We start from the raw sequence: 25,331 nt of genomic DNA on the forward strand, positions 1-25,331 counted from the left end.
GTCGAAGGCTTTTAGGACTCGGTGGTCCGGTTTAGCTTAGCTCGGGAGCCGCTGAACAGAGACACGTTTGTGCAGTCAGATCATCGCAAAATATCGCTTAACACAGATCAAGTGTGTCAATCATTCACACGTAGCTATGTTATGCAAGCGAAGAACTGCTAATTCATTTATATGATACATGTATTGAAAATCAAATATAGGGCTTACCTTCGTGCAAACATATCTGTTCCGGTTGATTTTAGTTGGATTCAGTTGATCATACGATCTTCCACAAAGTTTGATCCATCGAAGACATTTTTCGTCCTCAATCTTCTGTTCCGGTTGATTTTAGATGAATTCAGTTGATGATGCGGTCTTCCACAAAGTTTGATCCATCGAAGACATTTTTCGTACTGGGTGTTCGGTTTTGGAAAGGCTACAAATTGAACTCCACCAACTAGCCTTTCAGGATACCTGTCATCACTATTACAAAGTCTGTGACTACACCTCTTAACCATATCTTTTGTTAAAGAACCCAAATACGCGATAAAACGCTAACAAAAGCTATACTAGACCATGCAACGTTGTCTGAGGGAACGGCGGGTGCAAAAAGGGGCGTGGTTTATGCAAATCTCTGGCCTCTGATTGGTCAGCGACGCAGATGACGCAATTTCTACGGAGGGGTCAATTGGTCATTGGCAAACTTAAAACGGGCCTTGACGTGTGCTGGTTCAAGCTGGGGAACCTTCCTGCCATCCATGATTTCAAACCATGACGTTTTAGTGTATGACCAACATAAACCTTGGAAATGGTGGTCCCAGCTCTTTTCAGGTCATTGACTATGTCCAGTTGTGTAATCCTGGGCTGATTTCTCACCTTTCTCTGGATCACTGAGAACCCACGAGGTGATATCTTGCATGGGGCTCCACTTAGATTGAGATTGACCATTATGTTTGATCATGTTTAGAGTCTTCAATTTCCTGATAAATGCTTCAACAGTGGACGTTTTTTGAGCAAGCTGATTTGAGCAAATATTTCTGCAGCCCTTTCCAGCTGCGTGTAGTTGTACAAGTTTGTCTCTGGTGTCGTTGGACAGCTCTTTGGTCTTGGCCATGTTACAAGTTTGAGTCTTACTGATTGTATGAGGTAGACAGGTGTCTTTATGCAGCTAACGACCTCATACAGGTGCTTCTAATTCAGGAAAATACATGGAGTGGAGGTCGATTTTTAAAGGCAGACTAACAGGTCTTTGAGGGTCAGAATTCTAGCTGATACACAGGTGTTCAAATACTGATTTGCAGCTGTATCACACAAATCATTAAAAAAAGCATTGTGATTTCTGGATTTTTCTTGAGATTATCTTTCTCACAGTGGACATACGCCTACGATGAAAATTTCATAGCCCTTCTTGATTTGAAAGTGGGAGAACTTGCAATATACCAAGGTGATCAAATATTTATTTTCTTCACTGTATATTTATGGCTTGGAGTTACAGGGATGGAAAAAGCCTGATCTCCATAGGGGTCTGAGTTATTCTAGAAAAGACCATGCAAATAGTCAGATTTACAGACTCTTCATAGGTAGAGGAGGGGCCTTTCGCCTCTTAGTGGACGGTGTTTTCAGGCAAGGTAGGATGGGAAGATCTTGGCTTGGTATGGGCTGAATTCCATTATCGACAGTCTTCATCCTATCAATCAGACCCAACATTGCATTCAGGCTAGGAGAAGGGGAGCCAACATCTACTTCAGATTGTTTGGTTGTATTTGTCGTAAAGGAGAAGTTCCGAGGTACGGATGGCTCCAATGGGGCAGGAAGCTATGTGAGAGATTGAAGTGCTGGCACATTCCATTTGTCATTCACTCTTCTGATTTTTTGGATAACCCCAATGTGTTTGTGCTGCATCACCGAACTTAATTGGATTGCATTTTTTCATCTCCCACCATGAAAAATCTGTCAACTGTGTTGGGTTGAAGAAGAAGCCATAAGTGGAGTATTTTACAGACATCCACAGCTGAGGAGTAGAGTGTATTTAACTTTTGTACAAGATTCTTTAGATGAATGCTCATATTTGTTTGGCACAGTTTTTACGGCGGATGCATCACCGAACTTACATTTTCCTTTCATAATTTTTTAAAAACTTTATTCTTTTGTAAAGCCATTACTTCTGTTGTTCAATATGAACATTTATATGTGAACATCACTCACAGAATTAGTTCTTTTGATTTGTATGATCTGAGTGGTGGATTTGATTCCCATCTGGTTGTACCCTAACATGCTATAATTGCATCTTCAAACTTACCATTTTCAATTCTTTCCTTGTCATGTTACCAATCTCTATCTTGGCCCAGTACTTATCCAGCAAAGTTGCATTGGAATTCAGTGGTTTGTTCCAATTGCCACCACCGAAATTGATTCTGTTAAAAAAAAAAAAAAAAAAAAAAGTTGAATTCCAACTTGTGATACACAATACAATTACACAATTCTACTGTAACCAACATATGATGACAATCCATTTTCTGAGCCGCACATCCTCACCATGGTCGTGAGAGTGCTGGAGCCTATCCCAGATATCTTTGGGAAAGAGGCGGAGTACACCCTCAACTGGTTGCTACCCAATTGCAGGGCACATTAAAAAAAGAAAAATCCATTTGCACTCACATTCACACATACGGGCAATTTAGAGGCTCCAACTTACCTACCGTGCATGTTTTTGTGATGGGGAGGGGGGGGGGGGGGATTGGAGTCCACGGAGAAAACCAATGCAGATACAAGAGAGAACATGTACACGTCAAGCCAGGTTGGCCAGACAGATGGATAGAGATGGGAAGGATGTGCAAGCAAGTAAGGGTGATTAAGAACAGCGATGGAAATATGTTGAGTGTGCGGTAGTGTGCGAAATAGATGGAAAGAGTACTTTGAGAAGATAATGAATGACGAAAATGGGGGAGAAGGTGGAGTACAAGAGGCAAGCGTGAGTGACCGGGAAGTGGCATTGATCAGTAAGGGAGAAGTTTGAAAGGCACTGAACAGGCCTGAAGGGCAACGTTTTTAAACAGTGGTGAGGCCGGCCATGATGTACAAAGATCAGAGCTCTGAAGAAACAACAGGAAGCAGAACTAGAGGTAGCAGAAATGAAGATGTTGAGGTTCTTGAGGCACCTTCCCTCTGATTGTCTGTTGATGCACTCTTAACTATTCTAAATGAAGACTGCATCTTGCGCACCTGTGACTCTGAAAAGGAATGGTTCCTATTAACTGAATGTCTCTTGTTCGCAGATGTGATCAGACATTTTTGCATGTGGCCGAAGCCTATATCCTCTATACAGTCTTGCACGAAACCCAACAACGTACTTTTTTAATCCTACATTCAGTGATAGCATCTCCTATTAACAAAAACATAACATCTTACAGACACCATTTCTTTATGACATCCATACCTTCTTGTTGCAAAGAACTGAAATCCTGGAGATATGTCAATGCAATCCTCCCGTCCTGGAATCATTAATGTTTTATTTTCCATCAATGGAAGTAGTACAGATATCTTGAGAAGAAGAAAAAAAAGTGGTCATTTCCAGAAATTCTATCAATATGTTGTAGATTTACTCTAGATGGCGACCAAGTCCAATTATAAATCGTACTAAACAGGAGGGGGAAACAAAAAAGAACAAGAGAGTACCAAAAGCAACAAATTGAGATATTCTCACACCGGTACGGCCCTCCAAGGGAAAAAAAATGTCAGTGCTCACATTGAGGTTCAATGAACAATGCATTTCATGAACCACTGAAGTCTTTGTTAATTTTATGTTTTTTATGTGCTTGTGATGAAACAGTTCTCAGGTGCTGCAATGAGTGCACATGTGAGAATGCGTGTGCATGTGTCCATGGGTGCATGCTCCTGCGTAAGAGTGTGTATGTGCATATGGTCACTTTTGTGAGGTCCTGTATGATGAAATAAGATTGCCATATCAAAATAGGTTTAGGATTTTTACTTACCACATCGAGTGGTGCATGATCAATGTCTTCCAACAAAATCCACAGTCCTTTAGAGACAGCTTCTGTCAGGGTTCCTGGTTGCCATATGAACTTTCCTGGTATATCAGTGCAACGGTACATCCCCAGCAGTAACTGTAAATCACAAAAGAAAATTGAGATCCTTCAAGATCTATAATCATCATGGGACCTGCTTGCAAAGCAAATACTCCCTCTCACTGCTATGGCACAGTTAAAGTGCCACTGACACCTAAAACATGAAATGTTTTATGTTGTTTAAAGAAAAAGAAAAAAATTAAAACAAAAAAATTAGCCAGAATGGAATCATCCTTTTTTCACAGCACGTCAGAATGTTGCCGTATAACAATTTGTTTATCTCCCAACATGAAAAATCTGTCAACTGTGTTGGGTTGAAGAAGAAGCCGGAAATGAAGTATTTTACAGACACCCACATCTGAGGAGTTAACTTTTGTACAAACGAAAAATTTGCTGTTTTTTCTGCGATAGCCAAAATGGTGGCTGGTTGTGTTGCTGGATTTTGATCGGATACTCGGGAGAATGGATCAAAAAGACCCTATTTGTCATGAAAAATGGATTGGACAGACACAAAGGACAAGAGCTTTGTGGGTTCCAAATGACAGGTAGGTGTGTGAAGAGCTATTTGCATGGTGGCAAAATAAACATGGGTCCTTGTCCAGGCTTGTTTACCACTGTTCCAGTTGTTTTGAACTTCTTAATTATTCCTCTCACAATGGATATGGGCAGCTGCAGTTGAGTGGCAATCTTCTTGTAGCCTCTGCTTGACCTGTGTCGGTCGACACCCATCTGCCTCACTTGTATGCTGTGTTCCTTTGTCTTTCCCATGTTTAAGAGAGGATAAGAGAAATGTCGTCTGTGTCATGTCATATTTATACCCCAGTGAAAGAGGAAGTGGTGTATTGCTAATTAAATGCTCCGACATGATCTGGTAAACTTTGTAAACTACTGTAGAAATGACAGAAATGCTTCACTTATATTTATTTCCTGGGAATTGTTAAGGGTGCCAATAATTGTGGAACAGGTGATGAATGAAAAATTATTTTTAGTCAGGGATTTTTGATTTTCTTACAAATCATTTGAGTTGAAGGTTACATTTTCCTAAAATTTTCAGTGTGACAGTATTCTTCTGCAAGAAACAAATTATTTTAAGGCTTTTAACACATCCTAACCGGGGGTACCAATAATTATGGAGGGGACCGTATATTCATGCTGTATGTTTAATTAACTTTGACAGTTTTCCGTGTCTGAAAAACGAATGATTTTGGGGGCGGAGACGAGACTGAGTTTCTCATGCAAGCACAGGCAGATCCATCACGCTGTCCAATGAACAGCTGGGTGGTCGCGTACCTATGAAGTAAATCTTCTTTTCCTTTCGGCTTGTCCCGTTAGGGGTCGCCACAGCGTGTCATCTTTCTCCATCTTACCCTATGTCCTGCATCTTCCTCTCTAACCCCAACTGCCCTTATGTCTTCCCTCACCACATCCATAAACCTTCTCTTTGGTCTTCCTCTCGCTCGATTGCCTGGCAGCTCCATCCTCAGAACCCTTCCACCAATATACTCACTCTCTCACCTCTGAACATGTCCAAACCATCGAAGTCTGCTCTCTCGAATCATATCTCCAAAACATCCAACGTTGGCTATCCCTCTAATGAGCTCAACCTTTTCACACCAAGCGAGAACCTCAGCATCTTCATTTCTGCTACCTCAAGTTCTGCTTCCTGTTCTTTCTTCAGAGCCACCGTCTCTAATCCCTACATAATGGCCGGCCTCACCACTGTTAATTATAAAGTTTGCCCTTCCTCCTGTCGGATACTCTTCTGTCACATAGAACACCAGACACCTTCCGTCAACTGTTCCACCCTGCTTGGACCCGTTTCTTCACTTCCTAACCACAATCTCTATTATTCTATATTGTTGACCCCAAGTATTTGAAGTCTCTTCTCCCGGGAGCTTCACTCTTCTTCCTTTGCCCCTCTCATTCACACACACATTCTGTTTTACTTCGGCTAATGTTCATTCCTCTCCTTTCCATTCCGTACCTCCATCTTTCTAACTGTTCCTCCACCTGTTCCCTGCTTTCACTGCGGATCACAATATCATCTGTGAACATCATGGTCCAAGGGGAATCCAGTCTAACCTCGTCTGTCAACCTATCCATTACGACCGCAAATAGGAAGGGGCTCAGCACGGAACCCTGATGCAGTCCCACCTCCACCTTAAATTCTTCTGACACATAACGACACACCTCACCGCTGTTCTGCTGCCCTCATACATTTCCTGAACTACTCTAACATATTTCTCCACCACACCAGACATGAACATGAAGTACCACAGTTCCTCTCTTGGTACTCTGTCATAGGCTTTCTCTAGGTCTACAAAGATACAATGTAGCTCCTTCAGAAGATGCCTGAAGAATGGAGGAAAAGTGTGCTCGTCCCCATTTTTAAAGAACAAAGGTGATGTTCAAAATGGAAACGACAGAGGAATAAATATCATGAGTCACACAATGAAGTTATAGCAAAGAGTAGTGGAGGCTAGACTCAGGACAGAAGTATCTGCGAGGAACAGTATGGTTTCCTGCCTAGAAAGAGTACCACAGTTGCACTATTTGCGTTGAGTATGCTCGTGGAAAAGCCCCCGTTTAAGTAATCATATCAAACATGAGTATGGAAGCTGGAGTTGATCATGGGGTAAAAAGGTATGGGCACCCTGGTTGTTTATGATTAGAAAATAGTATATCAATAGTTTAAAAGGGGGGAAAAAAAACATCTCACAAGTGACCCAATCACAATCTGGTGCAGTGGTTCCCTAACAGTGTTCATGGGAGCCATGTCATAACCTTGACTGCCCACCCGCTCCAGTTTGAAAACCACTGACCTTGTATCTGCCTGTACCAAATATGCCCTTAGTATTGCACCTCGATATTAATGAGGTTGCTGAGGAGTATCTCTTCATCAAGGAGTTTCCCCCCGCAGTGGGACTCCAACCATGAACCTTTGGGTTCAAAGGTTTCTAGGTCCTTACATCTGAGCTTCTGTCACCGTATTCTAAGAAATCTTTCCTCCCAACAAATGACACTTGATTCTTTTACTCTTACAGGTATACTGCTTGTGTATATTTTGTCATGATTTATTCATCCATCCATTTTCCAAACTGCTAATCCTCACTGGTATCGTGGATGTGCTGGAGCTTTGCTCATCTGATTTTGACTCTCTTGGTAATTTGTCATAGGCTTTCTCTAGATCCACAAGGACACAATGTAGCTCCTTCTGACCTTCTCTGTACTTTTCCACTAGCATCCCCAAGGCAAATAATGCATCTGTGGTACTCTTTCTAGGCATGAAACCATACTGTTGCTCGCAGATACTTCTGTCCTGAGTCTAGCCTCCACTACTCTTGCCCATAACTTCATTGTGTGGCTCATCAAATTTATTCCTCTAGAATTCCCACAGCTCTGAACATCGCATTTGTTCTTAAAAATGGGAACTACAACACTTATCCTCCATTCTTCAGGCATCTTTTCGCTCGCGAGTATTCTGTTGAATAAGTTGGTCAAAAACTCCACAGCCATCTCTCCAAATTGCTTCCATACCTCCACCGGTATGTCATCAGGACCAACTGCCTTTCCATTTTTCATCCTTTGTAGTGCCTTTCTAACTTCCCCCTTTAGTAATCATTGCCACTTCCAGGTCCTTCACACTTGCCTCTTCAACTCTTCCTTCTCTCTCATTTTCTTCATTCATCAACTTCTCAAAGTATTCTCTCCATCTATTTAGTACACTACTGGCACCAGTCAACACATTTCTGTCTGTATCCTTAATCACCCTTACCTGCTGCACATCCTTCCCATCTCTATCCCTCTGTCTGGCCAACCTGTAGTGATCCTTTTCTCCTTCTTTCGTGTCCAACCTGGTGTACACGTCTTCATATGACTCTTGTTTAGCCTTTGCCACCTCTACTTTGCCCGATGTCGCATCTCGATGTACTCGTTTCGCCTCTCCTCAGTCCTCTCAGTGTCCCACTTCTTCTTCGCTAATCTCTTTCCTTGATTGACTCCCTGTATTTTGGGGTTCCACCACCAAGTCTCCTTCTCCCCTTTCCTACCAGAAGACACACCGAGTACTCTCCTGCCTGTCTCTCCGATTACCCTGGCTGTCGTAGTCCAGTCTTCCGGGAGCTTCTGCTGTCCATCGAGAGCCTGCCTCACCTCTTTCCAAAAGGCCACACAACATTCTTCCTTTCTCAACTTCCACCACATGGTTCTCTGCTCTACCGTTCTCTTCTTAATCTTCCGACCTACAACCAGAGTCATCCTACATACCACCATCCTATGCTGTTGAGCTACACTCTCCCCTACCACTACTTTACAGTCAGTAATCTCCTTCAGATTACATCGTCTGCACAAAATATAATCCACCTGCGTGCTTCGACCTTTGCTCTTGTCGGTCACTATATGTTCCTCCCTCTTCTGGAAATAGGTGTTCACTACAGCCATCTCCATCCTTTTTGCAAAGTCCACCACCATCTGTCCCTCAAAGTTCCTTTCCTGGATGCGTTACTTACCCATCACTTCTTCATCGCGCCTGTTTCCTTTACCAATATGTCCATTACAATCTGCACCAATCACAACTCTCTCACTGTCTTTGATGCTCAGAACTACTTCATCTAGTTTGTTCCCGAATTTCTCTTTCAACTCGAGGTCATATCCTACCTGTGGGACATAGCCGCAAACCACATTATACACAACACCCTCAATTTCAAATTTTAGTCTCATCTCTCGATCTGATACTCTTCACCTCCAAGAAATTCTTAGCCAGTTCTTCCTTTAAAATAACCCCTACTCTTTTTCTCTTCCCATCTACTCTGTGGTAGAATAATTTAAACCCTGCTCCAAAACTTCTAGCCTTACTACCTTTCCACCTGCTCTCTTGGATACATAGTACATCAACCTTTCTCCTAATCATCATGTCAACAAACTCCTGGGCTTTTCCTGTCATAGTCCCAACATTCAAAGTCCCTACACTCAGTCGTAGAATCTGTGCTATCCTCTTTTTCTTCTGACGACTAATCCGGTTTCCTCTTCTTCTTTGTCTTCGACCCACAGTAGCTGAATTTCCACCGACGCCCTGCAGGTTAGCAGTGCCAAAGGCGGGCATTGTTAACCCGGGCCACGACCAATCCGGTATGGGATTCTTTAGATGAACGCTCACATTTGTTTGGCAGTTTTTACGCCGGATGCCCTTCCTGACACAACCCTCTGCATTTATCCGGGCTATAGATTGCACTGGTTTGTGCCCCCAATAGGGCTGCATTCTCCGTTATTTTCAGCAATGAACACGATACTGAAGGGTCGCACAAAGATGGTGAAGAATACGAGCTTTATAAAGGTGTTAAAGGTTATCAATTTGAGCCAGTTAGACAGCAGACACATTTGAATGCAGAAGAAAATGCCGAGCAAGCAGTCAGACGCATTGGAGCCTCGTGTTGGAAACAAAGACTGGGAAGCATTTGTGAAGTTCTTGTTTGCCATAAACTGATAAATAGTAATGGCTTTGATATCCTGAATGTATATATGAAATTTTCTGTCTTGACAGTGAAGAAAATAAGTATTTGAACACCCTGCTTTACTGCAAGTTCTCCTCATTAGAAATCATGGAGGGGTCTGAAATTTTCATCATAGGTACATGTCCACTGTGAGAAAGATAATCTATTAATGTTAAAATAGTACAGGACATGTATGACGGCAGCAGAACAATGGTGAAGTGTGCCTTAGGTGTGACAGAAGAATTTAATATGGAGGTGGGACGGGATCAGCTCTGAGCCCCTTGATGATCGGATAAGAGACGGTGGCATTGACGAAACGACAGGAAGCAGAACTGGAGGTAGCAGAAATGAAGATGTTGAGGTTCTCGCTCGGAGTGAGCAGGTTGGATAGGATTAGAAATTAGCTCATTACAGGGACAGCCAAAGTTGGATGTTTTGGAGACAAGGTTCGAGAGAGCAGACTTCGATGTTTTGGACATGTTCAGAGGCGAGAGAGTGAGTATGTTGGTGGAAGGGTGCTGAGGATGGAGCTGCCAGGCAAAAGAGCGAGAAGAAGACCAAAGAGATGGTTTATGGATGTGGTGAGGGAAGACATGAGGGCAGTTGGGGTTAGAGAGGAAGATGCAGAAAATAGGCTAAGATGGAAAAAGATGACACGTTGTGGCGACCCCTAACGGGACAAGCCGAAAGGAAAAGAAGATCAAAATAATGGAAAATTCGTCGTTCTTACAATGTATTCCAATGTTCATCATTGTTCACACCGGCCACGACGTCACATTCGTACTCTGCTCTTTCTGCTTTGTTTTAGACTTTATTTGGCGAATCCAACAAAGTGCTTTCACTTTTGCCGATAATAGAAAAATAAAAATGTTTCCTTCAGAAAGGAATGAAGGAAGGATTTGAATTCTGCAAAATTCAGGGTTCATACTCAGTCTGACCAAAAAAAAAATTTAAGGGCTTTTTAGGGGCATTCTTAGGGGCTGACACGGAAAAAAATATAGGGCCGACACAAAAAATTTAGGGCCATCGTGGGAAATCAGGAGTAAGGAAAAAAGACTCACCCAATGGTGCCATCAACCGTTCTTGGTTCATCAAATGTTCCAGTATCTCAGTACCTGTGACAGTGATCACCTGTCGCCCCTTGTGGTAGTTCTCATTGATGTGACCATTGTCAACGTCTTCACATAACAGTATACAGAAAAACTGATTCTAACTACAATTGCAACTATATACACAAATGTCTTCTAACGATGTCTGTTTCAGCACCCCGACTCAAGCTCCTTGAGCCTACCCAGTGCCTCCTCTTTGTTGCTTCAGAGGTGCCAAAGTGGCTCTCTTGTCCTTTACTCTGCCTCTGAGTGCATTGGCCTCGGTGATAAGCCTAAGATTCCTGTTTTCTTCTGCCTCCTCACACAGCCTGTCAGCCTTCTCAAAAAGCGTTATGTCAGTCTCCATTCTGGCTTTTTTTGGCTTTGAGGCAGTCGAGATGAAAAGTGGGGAGCGATGCCAAATGTAGACAGGTCTTCCTTTCCCCACAGTGGTAGTTTTTAACAATGTCACTGTCTGGGAACAAGACTGCAAACACTCTGGAATTATTTTCACAAGATTTTTATCTGTAATGGCTGCAGATCACTTTTAAAGTCTACTTGATCTCTGCCTTTAACGAGTCCGTCTTCGTGTATTGAACTACGTTCATAAAGCCTGATTGGACAACTGTAGGTGCGCATTAAGGATCGCAACCGGCCACAAATAACCAGTTATAACCAGTTTTTGTTTTTTTAAAACCGAAACCGTAATCGGACTTTCGAAATTGGTTAAAATTTCCAATCATTTCTTCCGGTTCCGGTACTCCACATTTCGCTATTTTTTCAACATCATTTCTACTTTTTTCAAGTTTCGCTGTTAGAGTAAAGTTGGACTCAAAAGAACATTCAGTTAAATCAAAGAAACATCAAACATGGCATCGAGGAAACGCTCCAAAGTATGGGAGTAAACTTATTTTATTGGCAGACATCAAAACACTACTCGCATAACGGAGGGGGACTCTGTGAACTCGTCACTCCGGAAGAGCAACAACAAAAACAGTCCGTGCGGAACCCCCCACCCCAACTCTAGGTCCCGCGGGTGAATTATGTAAACACCACTTTGGTACCGTTTTTTTGCTACAGCTGTTCGGTTAAAACCGGTTATGAAAGTAAGCGTTTTTTTTTTTTGCGATCCCTAGTGCGCATGCATTGCTAGTACCACTGCCTGAAGTTGATGCTTCACTATCTTGATATATTAGAAACAGATTCATACCAACGGAAGATGAGAGTCTTCGCCAAATCTGCGTGTCTCCCGTTTTTCCGGTGTGACTCCAGCGCTTTGACGCCCATCTTTTCTAGCTGGTAACTCTGCTTGCACAGATGGCAGTAAAACATGTGCCGATCTTTTGGATCTCGACGAACCCAGCTCCCAATCTCCTTACTTTCAACCCAAGCTTCTTGAAAAATGCACTTGCCCATGATACAAGTTGGATCGATGAAAGAACTACGCTCCATCGTAACGAAGACGAAGTGAAATGCCTACTCACGGAAACAAACTATGGAATATCGACAAGATGGTGACTAGTTGTCAACACAGTGACTTCCGTTGACAATTTCCAGCTGTTTTGGACACCAGACGAATCGCTATTTTTTTTTTTAAATAAAAATATTTTTTTAAGGAGAATTTTGGCGGTAGAGGTCCTTCCTTTGATTTTTTTTAATTTAAGGCCTTTTTAGGGGCTTGACCGGTTTTCGCGGATTTTAGGAGCCCCTAAATGCACCTTCGAAAATTTAGGGTTTTTTAGGGCCACGTGCGAACCCTGTTAGAGCAAAAAGGTTAACTGAGGACATTACATACACTTTAAAATGTGATTTTGATGTCAGGTGCACTTTAAGCAGCCCTTTATTATTTTTGCCCATCCTAATTATGGGTCTGCTCGCAGACAAAGTCCTGCATCTAAGTGCTAGCACCCTATTTTCGCGACTATAAGTCACACCAGCCAAAAAATGCATAATAAAGAAGGGAAAAGCATATACAAGGTACACTGGAGTATAAGTCGCATTTCTGATGGGAAAATTAAAAGCTTTAATCAGAAAGGTCGTGTCATATGTACTGTACCTTGAAAATTTAAGGTTAATCCGATATTTAATGATATTTTGAGATTGGCAATTATGAATTTTGTTAGGCGCCGTCATTTTGGAGTCACATGACCTACTTGCGTGGGTGTGACCTATTCTATGCATAAAACATGGCCGATTTGTAGTGGAATCACATACAATACCAGCACCATCTGACACGTGAAAATGCCCTACTGTATCGCGAAATTTTGCCATAATTCGGATAGAAATAATCCGATGAAGACTTGGTGGCATATCCTGCCCAGTAAGAAAAAGAAACATTTAAAGCTCTAGTGTCATCCCTACAAACATTCTAAAATCGATACTGAAATGAAAAATACATAGAGATTATTCACTTCAATGTCTCCACGAAAAAATAAATATGAGCGGAGAGCGCGTCATCCATGCGCAAAGTTGCGGAAGTCTCATTCAACATCAAAGTGGTCGCCATATTGGCTGCATTTACTGTCTGTGACATCACGCTGGACATTCGCCATTGAAAACATGCTGTGGCCCCTACTGTAGGATACGCCCCTTCAGACACCGAAGTTCTTTTCTAAGAAAACATCTCACAACCGAGTGAAGTGTCCGGGGCAATATTACCCTATTGTTTCAAGCCATATTTAGATAACATTCAGATCACGGCCAAACCACCTCCCCAGCGGACATGAGCCACCGCGGCGATGAGTCACCCCAGCCCGGTCGCGGTCCACAAGGCCTGCGGAGGCCGTCCTTCAGCGGCTGCTGCATGGAAGCCTTCCGGTGTGCACATCAACACATTTAGCAAACTTGATTTTTGGATTACGCCCCCCTACCAAACTATTGTGTTTTTTTTCTTTTTAAGTAGCTGTTTTCACACCTACCTGTCATTTGGAACCCACGAAGCTCCCGTCCTTTGCACCCGTGCAATCCATTTTACTCGACAAACCGGGTCTCTTGCAAATTTATGAAGGGTAAATCCATCCTCTCGAGTGTTCAAGCAATGTCCAGCAATGCCACGAGCTGGCTAACATGAATGAACAATGATCTACCTTCCCGGGGTAAAACTAATAGAAAAACTCGTCCACTTGAGGGCGGTCCTGCCATGTGCGTTAGTCCTGCTTCTTCTCGAAAACAAATCCCTCAAGAGGATTTTCATGGCGGGAGCAATAAAAAGATGTCTACGTCAAAATCATGTTTTGTGGTGAAAAAAAACGCATGGGTCCATGTCAGCTGCTGTTTTTTCATTAATTACATCCTAAAAATCGTGCATTTCATGACAGTGGCACTTTAAGGAACCAGTGACAAGCTAATTGTGGTCGCACTGAGCTGTACGACAAACAGCCTGGTGAATGAGAGGGTGCCCTCCCTCCGCCTTCGAGTGGTGGGACGGGTCTGGATTTTTGTTTGTGCCTTTGCACCAAACATTATTTTGGAGTACCCAACCTTTTTCGAGGATTCTTCAGGGGGACTTCAACGCTCATCTGGGCAAAAACTTTGAGACCTAGAAGGCCGTGATTGGGTTCGACATTCAAAATCGGACCATTGAAAGAATTTCCAATTTGTTGAGGCAAAATAATAAAATTGTTCAACAGGGGACAACACATTCTCAATAAGTCATTCACAAATGTGGGATTTGGACTTGCAACAGGTAGCAGGCTGCTTCAAAATTTCCACAATTTTGTCTAATTCTTATTTTCAATCGTATGTATTCATATTTCTGATGACAAGTCTTACCTTACTGTCTGTTTGATCCCCAAGTTGGACCTTTAGAATCTTTGTACTTTTTGTGTGACCGGTAGATGCAGCCAAAAACTCCACTAGAGCAGTTTTACCACATCCGATGGGACCCTCAAGAAGCACAGGCTTCTGTGAAGCCACAGCCAATGCTAGTCTTTTCAGATTGAGACAGGTTGAGTTGACCAGCACTATGTCGCTATCATTAACCTGCAAACAGCAAAACATACTACAGTATTAACAAACAAAAAAAAAATACATTATGTGACAAATTAAAGTATCTTACGTGTTCAGTCTGTTTTGACGTATCGTACCGTACCTGTTCAGTTTGTTTTGAAGTATTTCGAGACAGCAAAATGCCACAAATTGACACAACATTCTGAGACAAGTCCTCTGATGCCAACTGACCCTGGGTACACTTTTTTCCCTTGCTCCATAAGGCTGAGTCTTGATTGGCTAATACCAGGGCTTTTTCAATCACCATGTGTTGAACTTCTTCAAAAGCTCTGATGGAAAAAAAAAAGAGACTATTTATTGAATTGTAATAAAGGCACGATGGACAACTAGTTAGCATATCTGTCTCACAATTCAGAGGACCTGGGTTCAAATCCAGCGTATCCTGTGTGTGGAGTTTGCAATGTTCTCCCTGTGCCCATGTGGGTTTTATCCAGGTATCCTCCCACATCCCCAAAACATGCAAGGTAGTTTAATTGAAGACTCGACTTCTACTCTCTACGCCTGTAGGTGCGTTGGTGATTCTGAACACTTTCTTTAGAAACCAAGAACAATGGGTGACTGTCAGCACGATTACTTCAACATGACCACTGACTTGTGTTATTAAGGCAGTTCATGCAACTCGAATGTTTAGTTCTGGTTGCAATCGTGCTTCTCAAACTGTGTGTGTGTTTTGAAGGTTCTGTTTTGTGTCTTCCTGAGTTGTTCTTTAAGCCAATCCAACATGTGGACACAAACCATGGTGAATGGGAGACTGTGTCATCAACATTACTCAAACATTAGCATGACTTATGTTCTTTATCCAGTAAGTGCTGCTTGTTAGGGTAGCTCTTGGGGGGTTTTATATCATGTTTGGTAAATGTTGATCATTTACCATGATTAACACATGTGCAAGTATTAATTTTCCTGTTCTAAGTGGTTTTCTTCAAGTTGCTTCTCAACTGAGATTTTACAGCATCCATTTGTGTTCGCTTTCCATTCTTCAAGATTTTCCATTAACACAACCCAAACAAATGCACTGACTTGATTTCCTGCAGTAAGTGCTTTTTGTTGGGTTGTTTGTTGATTTATTTCCAATGTTCTTTTTTTCTCAAGGTATTTTTATTTGTAACCCAATTTATGAAGGAAACCAAGATGAATGGGTGACTGTTCGCAAGAATTCTCAAGCATTAGCACTGACTTTTGTTCTTAAGGCAGTAAGTGTAACTTTTTGGGGTAGTTCTTTTGGCATTCGCTCTGCATGAGCAAGACCTTTTTAGAATGTTGTATTCTCTTTATGCCACTTGTTGGCTTTGTTTTCTTCAATGATTTTTTGGAACATCCTTGTGAATTCCTATTGTGTTGACAAATGGAGACAACTTTATCTTGACATGAGTGCATCTATTTTGGGTTCTCTCTGTTGTGAGGTGCTCCTCTTTGAGTTGCTTCTCAGCTGAGATTTTTCAGCATCCATTTGTGATCGCTTTCCATTCTCGCAGATTTTCCATGAACAAAACCCAAACAAATGCATTGACTTGAATATTTCCTGCAGTAAGTGCTTTTTGTTGGGGTTGTGTATGTTGATTTATTTCCAATGTTCTTTTTTTCTCAAGCTATTTTTATTTGCAATCCAGTTTTTGAAGGAAACCAAGATGAATGGGTGACAGTTACCAAAAATTCTCAAACATTAGCATTGACTTGTGTTCTTAAGGTACTTGTTAGTGTAGTTTTTTTGGCATTACCTCCCCAAGAGAAAGATCTTTTTAGAATGTTGTATTCTCTTTATGCCACTTGTTGGCTTTGTTTTCTTCAAATATTTTTTTTGGAACATTCTTGTGAATTCCTGTTGTATTGACATCAAATGGAAACAACTTTTTATGTTGACATAAGTGCATCTATTTTGGGTTCTCTCTGTTATGAGTTTTAGACAATTGATACTGGTGATAACTATCTCACGAATTGAAAATGATTAGAGCCCATTCATCAATAAAAGGGAACTGCAACACATTACGGCCATGCGGACGACTCATACGGAGTCGTTGGCACGTAAGGCGGATATGAGATTCAATGGCTAAAATCTTTATTTCAATGGTTACCTCAGGATGAGATACCGCTTCTCCACCCTCCAACGGAGGCACATTAGCCAGGGAGGAATCATCCATTGACAAATCAGCAATCATCACGGAAAGGAATTGCTTCCTTATTGGTCTACCTAACTTGAGCAGTCGACTGAGATTGAGCAACAGTAAGTACTTCTTGTTGGGGCAGTCATACCGACAAGTACACCTGGATATGCCTACACAGTGGTGTAATATGACTGTAGCCTAGAGCACTTAAATGTTCAAACTGTGTCTGTGTTTGGATGGTTGTCGTTTGTGTCTGCCGGAGTCAGCTAAGATCAGATCCAGCACACCCACAACCTTTGTGAGGATTAAGCAGTGAGGAAGATGAATTAATGAACAAATATTTTATCTTAGAAAAGACTTGATGTAGCATACCATTGTTATGGACCATCCATTCATCACCTATTTCCTGGGCAGCTGATTCTCACAATGGACACGGGAGTGCTGGAGCATATCCCAGCTATATTCAGTGAAATTATATTTCACTGTACTGGAAGAACGCATCTTTATGTAGAGACCTTATCTGATAACAATAATTAGATATGAGGCGGTATGGTGGTTGACTGGTTGGCACATCTGCGCTCCAGTGCTGACAAGGAAACAAATCCGGCCTCCCGATGTGGAGTTTGCATGCCCTCCCTGTGACTGTGCGAGTTTCCTCTGGGTAATCTGGTTTCCTTCCACAGTCCAAAAACATGCATAGTATGTTCATTGAAGACTAAAAATTGTCCTTGGGCGTGAATGTCTGTTTATATTTGCCCTGCAATTGGCTGGGGACCAGTTCAGGGTGTATCCAGCCTCTTACCCAAAATCAGATGAGCAAAGCACCAGCACAACCACGACCCCAGTGAGGATTAGGAGTTCGGAAAATGGATGGATGAATAAATCATGACAAAATATACACAACGAAAACAGGGGGAAAAAAACATACCTGATTTTCATTTGCAGAATTTCATCCTTTGTCAGAACTTTACTCAAAAAGATGTTTTTCAGATTGTCAGTCATATGAGAGACCAGTGCTAAACAATGAGCAGTATACCTGTAAGAGTAAAAGAATCAAGTGTCATTTGTTGGGAGGAAAGGTTTCTTAGAATACGGTGACAGAAGCTCAGACGTAAGGACCTAGAAACCTTTGAACCCAAAGGTTCATGGTTGGAGTCCCACTGCGAAAAAAAAAAACTCCTTGATGAAGAGATACTCCTCAGCAACCTCACTACTATCGAGGTGCAACACTAAGGGCATATTCGGTACAGGCAGATACAAGGTCAGTGGTTTTGAAACTGGAGCGGGTGGGCAGTCAAGGTTATGACATGGCTCCCATGAACACAGTTAAGGAACCACTGCACCAGATTGTGATTGGGTCACTTGTGAGATGTTTTTTTTTCCCCCCTTTTAAACAATCGATATACTATTTTCTAATCATATACAACCATGGTGCCCATACCTTTTTACCCCATGATCAACTCCAGCATCCATACTTATGTTTGATATGATTATGGGGGTTTTTCCACCAGCATACTCAACGCAAATAGTGCAACTGTGGTACTCTTTCTAGGCAGGAAACCATACTGTTCCTCGCAGATACTTCTGTCCTGAGTCTAGCCTCCACTACTCTTTGCTATAACTTCATTGTGTGACTCATGATCTTTATTCCTCTGTAGTTTCCATTTTGAACATAACCTTTAGTCTTAAAAATGGGGACGAGCACACTTTTCCTCCATTCTTCAGGCATCTTCTAAAGGAGCTACATTGTATCTTTGTAGACCTAGAGAAAGCCTATGACAGAGTACCAAGAGAGGAACTGCGGTACTTCATGCGCATGTCTGGTGTGGTGGAGAAATATGTTAGAATAGTTCAGGACATGTATGAGGGCAGCAGAACAGCGGTGAGGTGTGTCGTTATGTGTCAGAAGAATTTAAAGGTGGAGGTGGGACTGCATCAGGGTTCCGTGCTGAGCCCCTTCCTGTTTGCGGTAGTAATGGATAGGCTGACAGACGAGGTTAGACTGGATTCCCCTTGGACCATGATGTTCACAGATGATATTGTGATCCGCAGTGAAAGCAGGGAACAGGTGGAGGAACAGTTAGAAAGATGGAGGTACGGACTGGAAAGGAGAGGAATGAACATTAGCCGAAGTAAAACAGAATATGTGTGTGTGAATGAGAGGGGCAAAGGAAGAAGAGTGAAGCTCCCGGGAGAAGAGATAGCAAAGGTGGACGACTTCAAATACTTGGGGTCAACAATATAGAGCAATGGAGATTGTGGTTAGGAAGTGAAGAAACAAGTCCAAGCAGGGTGGAACAGTTGGCGAAAGGTGTCTGGTGTTCTATGTGACAGAAGAGTATCCGACAGGAAGAAGGGCAAAGTTTATAATTAACAGTGGTGAGGCCGGCCAAGATGTAGGGATTGGAGACGGTGGCTCTGAAGAAAGAACAGGAAGCAGAACTTGAGGTAGCAGAAATAAAGATGCTGAGGTTCTCGCTTGGTGTGAAAAGGTTGGATAGGATTAGAAATGAGCTCATTAGAGGGACAGCCAAAGTTGGATGTTTTTGGAGACAAGGTTAAGAGAGAGCAGACTTCAATGGTTTGGACATGGTCAGAGGCGAGAGAGTATGTTGGTAGAAGGGTGCTGAGGACGGAGCTGCGAGGCAAAAGAGCGAGAGGAAGACCAAAGAAAAGGTTAATGGATGTTGTGAGGGAGGACATGAGGACAGTGGGTGTTCAAAAGAAAGATGCCCTAGATAGGCTTAGATGGAAAAAGATGATACTTTGGTGACCCCTAACGGGACAAGCCGAAAGAAGAAAAAAAAAAAATAGTACCAGACCCACCTACAAAAAGTGAAAAACCGCGAAAGATTGTTTCTTTTACACTTCTCGCTGGGGGTGCCGCATTATACTCTATAAATCTGGCTTTCCGCTACAATACTGTACTAATGTGTTCTTGCTGTAATGCCGCATTATACATTAATACGGCTTCCCGCTATAGTACTGTACTAATGTACGCTGGCGGGTTTTTTTTTTTTTTTTCTCCTTCATTGGTCCATGTCATCGTGCTGGTATGCCATATTATACCCTATCAATGCGGCTTCCCGCTACAGTACTGTACTAATGTATGGTGGCGTTTTTTTGTTTTGGGGTTGTTGTTTTTTGCTTTATTGATCATGTCATCATGCTGGGGATGCCATATTATACCCCATAAATGCGGCTTCCCACTACAGTACTGTACTAATGAATGGTGACGTTTTCTTTTTGATTGTTTGTTTTGGTTTTTTTTTTTTTTTTTTTTTTTTTTTTTTTTGCTTCATGCAGGGATGAGAATGCCAAATGATAGTCTGAAAAGTAGCCGGGAGTCTGGGGGCCGCAGGCCCTTTGCGGGGTGCAGCACAAAGCCCCCAGAAGCTAAGAGATTTTAGCAATTTGTTAGCCCCAAAACCATTAATTTCAACACTGAATTTAACTGTATTTGTAGAAAAAAATGCCCCTTGATTGGTGCTCTACCAGTATAGCAAAAATTGAAATAGTTTCATTTCAATGCTTGAATTATTGTACTTATTTGAAGCACATTACATGTAAGAGTTTCCCCATTTGCCAAACTCCAGAATGAATTTTCAATCTCATTCACTGTTTAATATGGATACACCATTATATTTTCTTTTTGATATGCAGTCAGTTATTCATAGAATTAGTATAGTGTAGAGATGAAGCACAAGTTTTTAGAACAATATGAATAAAAATTACCTTACCACTCGCTCGATCATCGTTTTTTTCCCCTCACACTTTCGCCATTGTAAAACTTTGAACACACCGTCACTCAGTTCGCGCTGAGTCCCACACGCAATTACTTGGTTGACTAACAAGTTACACTGCGATTTCTGAGAACCGAGAACACATGTACATGGCAATGGTGAAACTCGATTAACCACTAACACGATTGGATCGTTATACTGTATAACTGATCTCCAATCGCGTAATCTGCCTCAAATAAGTTTTAATGTTTATGTCGCAAAATGCTAATATTTACACTACCGGGCAAATTAGAACGGAATATGATAGTCATGCTTGTGCTAGCACTAAGCTGAACTTGCAGCTCGGAGCCCACCACCGAGAGGCAGGCACACGATATCCTACACACCCCACCCCCAACCCCATCAGGAAATTTTCACAACAGATTTTCGCTTATTTTGAGAATGGTCATTTTGTGTGAAAAAGTCGGAAATCCGCCGACCGGCGGAAAATTCTCATCCCTGTCCATGTCATCACCCCGGGGTGGCCCATTAGTACGTAGCGATCTGGCCTTTTTGGGGCCGGGGGGTTTGGAGGGCAATAGGAGATATAGAAATAGAGACGGATTACTGTACAGTCGTACCTCGACATACGAGTTTAATTCGTCCCGTGATTGAGCTCTTACATCAAGTTGCTCTGTCAAAGAGATATTCCCTATTGAAATTAATGTAAATATGCTCTCGCCCTCAAAATGCCACACCATTTATTTTTGACCCATCTTTAAATAAGAAAAGTGTTTAAAATATTGTGTAGAAACAGAATGGAAAGAAAAATGCAGGCCTATGGGGGCACAAACCAGTGCAATCTGTAGGCCGGTCCCAAGCCCGGATAAATGCAGAGGGTTGCGTCAGGAAGGGCATCCGGCGCAAAAACTGTGCCAAACAAATACGAGCGTTCATCTAAAGAATCCCATACCGGATCGGTCGTGGCCCGGGTTAACAACGCCCGCCCCCGGCACTGCTAACCTGCAGGGCGTCGGTGGAAATTCAGCTACTGTGGGTCGAAGACAAAGAAGAGGAGGAAACCAGATCCATCGTCAGAAGAAAAAGAGGAATGCACACAGCCTACAACTGAGTGTAGGGACTTTGAATGTTGGGACTATGACAGGAAAAGATCAGAGTTGGTTGACATGATGATTAGGAGAAAGGTTGATATTCTGTGCATCCAAAAGAGCAGGTGGAAAGGTAGTTAGGCGAGAAGTTTAGGAGCAGGGTTTAAATTATTCTACCACGGAGTAGATGGGAAGAGAAATGGAGTAGGGGTTATTTTAAAGGAAGAGCTGGCTAAGAATGTCTTGGAGGTGAAAAGAGTATCAGATCAATAGATGAGACTAAAATTTGAAAATGAGGGTGTTATGTATAATGTGGTTAGCGGCTATGCCCCACATGTAGGATGTGACCTAGAGTTCAAAGAGAAATTCTGGAAGGAACTAGATGAAGTAGTTCTGAGCATCAAAGACAGCGAGAGAGATGTGATTGGTGCAGATTGTAATGGACATATTGGAAAAGGAAACAGGAGCGAAGAAGTGATGGGTAAGTACGGCATCCAGGAAAGGAACTTTGAGAGACAGATGGTGGTGGACTTTGCAAAAAGGATGGAGATGGCTGTAGTGAACACTTATTTCAGGAAGAGGGAGGAACATATAGTGACCTACAAGAGCGGAGGTAGAAGCACGCAGGTGATTATATTTTGTGCAGACGATGTAATCTGATGGAGATTACTGACTGTAAAGTAGTGGTAGGGGAGAGTGGAGCTCGACAGCATAGGATGGTAATGTGTAGGATGACTCTGGTGGTGGGTAGGAAGATTAAGAAGACAAAGGTAGAGCAGAGAACCATGTGGTGGAAGCTGAGAAAGGAAGAATGTTGTGCGGCCTTTAGAGGTAACAGGCTCTCGATGGACAGCAGAAGCTCCCGGAAGACTGGACGACGACAGCCAAGGTGATCAGAGAGACAGGCAGGAGAGTACTTGGTGTGTCATCTGGTAGGAAAGGAGAGAAGGAGACTTGGTGGTGGAACCCCAAAATACAGGGAGTCATACAAGGAAAGAGATTAGCGAAGAAGAAGTGGGATACTGAGAGGACTGAGGAGAGGCGAAAGGAGTACATCGAGATGCGACGTAGGGCAAAGGTAGAGGTGGCAAAGGCTAAACAAGAGGCATATGAAGACATGTACACCAGGTTGGACACGAAAGAAGGAGAAAAGGATCTCTACAGGTTGGCCAGACAGAGGGATAGAGATGGGAAGGATGTGCAGCAGGTCAGGGTGATTAAGGATAGAGATGGAAATGTGTTGACTGGTGCCGGTAGTGTACTAAATAGATGGAAAGAATACTTTGAGAAGTTGATGAATGAAGAAAATGAGAGAGAAGGAAGAGTTGAAGAGGCAAGTGTGAAGGACCTGGAAGTGGCAATGATTAGTAAAGGGGAAGTCAGAAAGGCACTACAAAGGATGAAAAATGGTTAAGGCAGTTGGTCCTGATGACATACCAGTGGAGGTATGGAAGCAATTTGGAGAGATGGCTGTGGAGTTTTTGACCAACTTATTCAACAGAATACTAGCGGGCGAAAAGATGCCTGAAGAATGGAGGAAAAGTGTTCTAGTTCCCATTTTTAAGAACAAATGCGATGTTCAGAGCTGTGGGAATTATAGAGGAATAAATATGATGAGCCACACAATGAAGTTATGGGAAAGAGTAGTGGAGGCTAGACTCAGGACAGAAGTAAGTATCTGCGAGCAACAGTATGGTTTCATGCCTAGGAAGAGTACCACAGATGCATTATTTGCCTTGAGGATGCTAGTGGAAAAGTACAGAGAAGGTCAGAAGGCGCTACATTGTGTCTTTGTGGATCTAGAGAAAGCCTATGACAGAGTACCAAGAGGAACTGTGGTACTGCATGCGTAAGTCTGGTGTGGCAGAGAAGTATGTTAAAATAGCACAGGACATGTATGATGGCAGCAGAACAATGGTAAGGTGTGCCTTAGGTGTGACAGAGGAATTTAAGGTGGAGGTGGGACTGCACCAGGGATCAGCTCTGAGCCCCTTCCTGTTTGCAGTGGTAATGGATAGGCTGACAGATGAGGTTAGACTGGAATCCCCTTGGACCATGATGTTCGCAGATGATATTGTCATATGCAGTGAAAGCAGGGAGCATGCAGAGGAACAATTGGAAAGATGGAGACATGCACTAGAAAGGAGAGGAATGAAGATTAGCCGAAGTAAAACAGAATATATGTGCGTGAATGAGAAAAGTAGAGGGGGAAGAGTGAGGCTACAGGGAGAAGAGATAGTGAGGGTGGACAACTTCAAATATTTAGGGTCAACAATCCAGAGCAATGGTGAGTGTGGTAAGGAAGTGAAGAAACTGGTCCAAGCAGGTTGGAACAGCTGGCGAAAGGTGTCTGGTCTGTTATGTGACAGAAGAGTCAGCTAGGATGAAGGGCAAAGTTTACAAAACAGTGGTGAGGCCGGCCATGATGTACGGATTAGAGACGGTGGCACTGAAGAAACAACAGGAAGCAGAACTGGAGGTGGCAGAAATGAAGAGGTTGAGGTTCTCGCTCGGACTGACCAGGTTGGATAGGATTAGAAATGAGCTCATTAGAGGGACAGCCAAAGTTTGATATTTTGCTGACAAGGTTTGAGAGAGCAGACTTCGATGGTTTGGATATGTTCAGAGGCGAGAGAGTGAGTATATTGGTGGTAGGGTGCTGAGGATGGAGCTGCCAGGCAAAAGGGCGAGAGGAAGACCAAAGAGGTTAATGGATGTGGTGAGGGAAGACATGAGGGCAGTTGGGGTTAGAGAGGAAGATGCAGGAGATAGGCCAAGATGGCAAAAGATGACGCGCTGTGGCGACCCCTAATGGGACAAGCCGAAAGATAAAGAAGAAGAAACAGAATGGAAAGAAAGGAACTGCCTTTATCATATCTCTTTGCAGTCACTCACTACACCCTGTTCGTCTTTTTCCATTATTTCACGCTTGAATTTCATTGGACATCACCCTTTTCATCTTCTACTGGACATCACCCTTTTCATCTTCTCACCACTTTCCTTAGCACTTGCTTTCTTGGGCTGCATGGTTGAAAATTCACTTGTATTAAATGCAAATTAACAAAATGCTACCACAGCCGCAAAGCAATGGCACCGAGGTGCACACGTGAAACGATCAAGTTTCTTTCGGCTTGTCCCGTTAGCCGTCGCCACAGCGCAGGCATGAGGATTTCGGCAAGTATGGTCAACGATCTTTCGGTTCCGTTGATTTTTGTCATGGGAAACGATTTTTTTCGGTTCCCATTGATAATGCTCATGGGAACCGGTTTTTACAGCTACTTCAGAATAAAGCCTGAGCAGGCATGAGCATTTTGTCTTTTACGCTTAGCAACCGACATGTTTTGACTAGCGTTTGAGTGACCCGGATATGAATAACTCGACCTTGCGCATAAGTAGCGCAGAAGCGGAAACCGGTGCTGTTTGTAAACCACACTGACAAAGCTGGGCGTTTTAATCATTAAAAATAAAGTGGTTCATGTAGGTTCGTTTTATACAGATTGTTGTATTTCGTTGAGAACTTGTTTTACATTCCACAAATGGGCGAATTTTATTAAAAGTAAGCCCTGAAATCTGGGAAACAGACTTTTGGTTCCGTGTTTTCTCAGGCTGGGTAACGACACGGTAACGGAACGATCGTTTCCATGAAATGCTTATGCCTGCAGCATAACATCTAAGATGAATGCTCTTCTTTGTTTGGTAGAGTTTTTATGCTGTATGGGCTTCCTAATGTAACCCCTCTTGGGGAGTAG

General features: G+C 42.6%; 1 protein-coding gene across 5 annotated transcripts in view; it reads right to left on the reverse strand.

Moving 5' to 3' along the window:
- mdn1 (midasin AAA ATPase 1) overlaps positions 1-25,331 on the reverse strand; it is a 326,227-nt gene that overhangs the window by 290,667 nt on the left and 10,229 nt on the right. For all 5 annotated transcript variants that reach the window (XM_061812802.1, XM_061812803.1, XM_061812800.1 and 2 more), the window contains exons 5-10: positions 17,680-17,787; positions 14,732-14,918; positions 14,413-14,622; positions 3,972-4,103; positions 3,416-3,519; positions 2,279-2,393 (exon numbers count right to left, since the gene is read on the reverse strand). In XM_061812802.1, coding sequence (XP_061668786.1) covers positions 2,279-2,393; positions 3,416-3,519; positions 3,972-4,103; positions 14,413-14,622; positions 14,732-14,918; positions 17,680-17,787 — 856 coding nt within the window. The remainder of the gene's footprint in view (positions 1-2,278; positions 2,394-3,415; positions 3,520-3,971; positions 4,104-14,412; positions 14,623-14,731; positions 14,919-17,679; positions 17,788-25,331) is intronic.

Source organism: Syngnathoides biaculeatus, chromosome 23, assembly GCF_019802595.1.
Source record: "Syngnathoides biaculeatus isolate LvHL_M chromosome 23, ASM1980259v1, whole genome shotgun sequence".
NCBI lineage: Eukaryota > Metazoa > Chordata > Actinopteri > Syngnathiformes > Syngnathidae > Syngnathoides > Syngnathoides biaculeatus.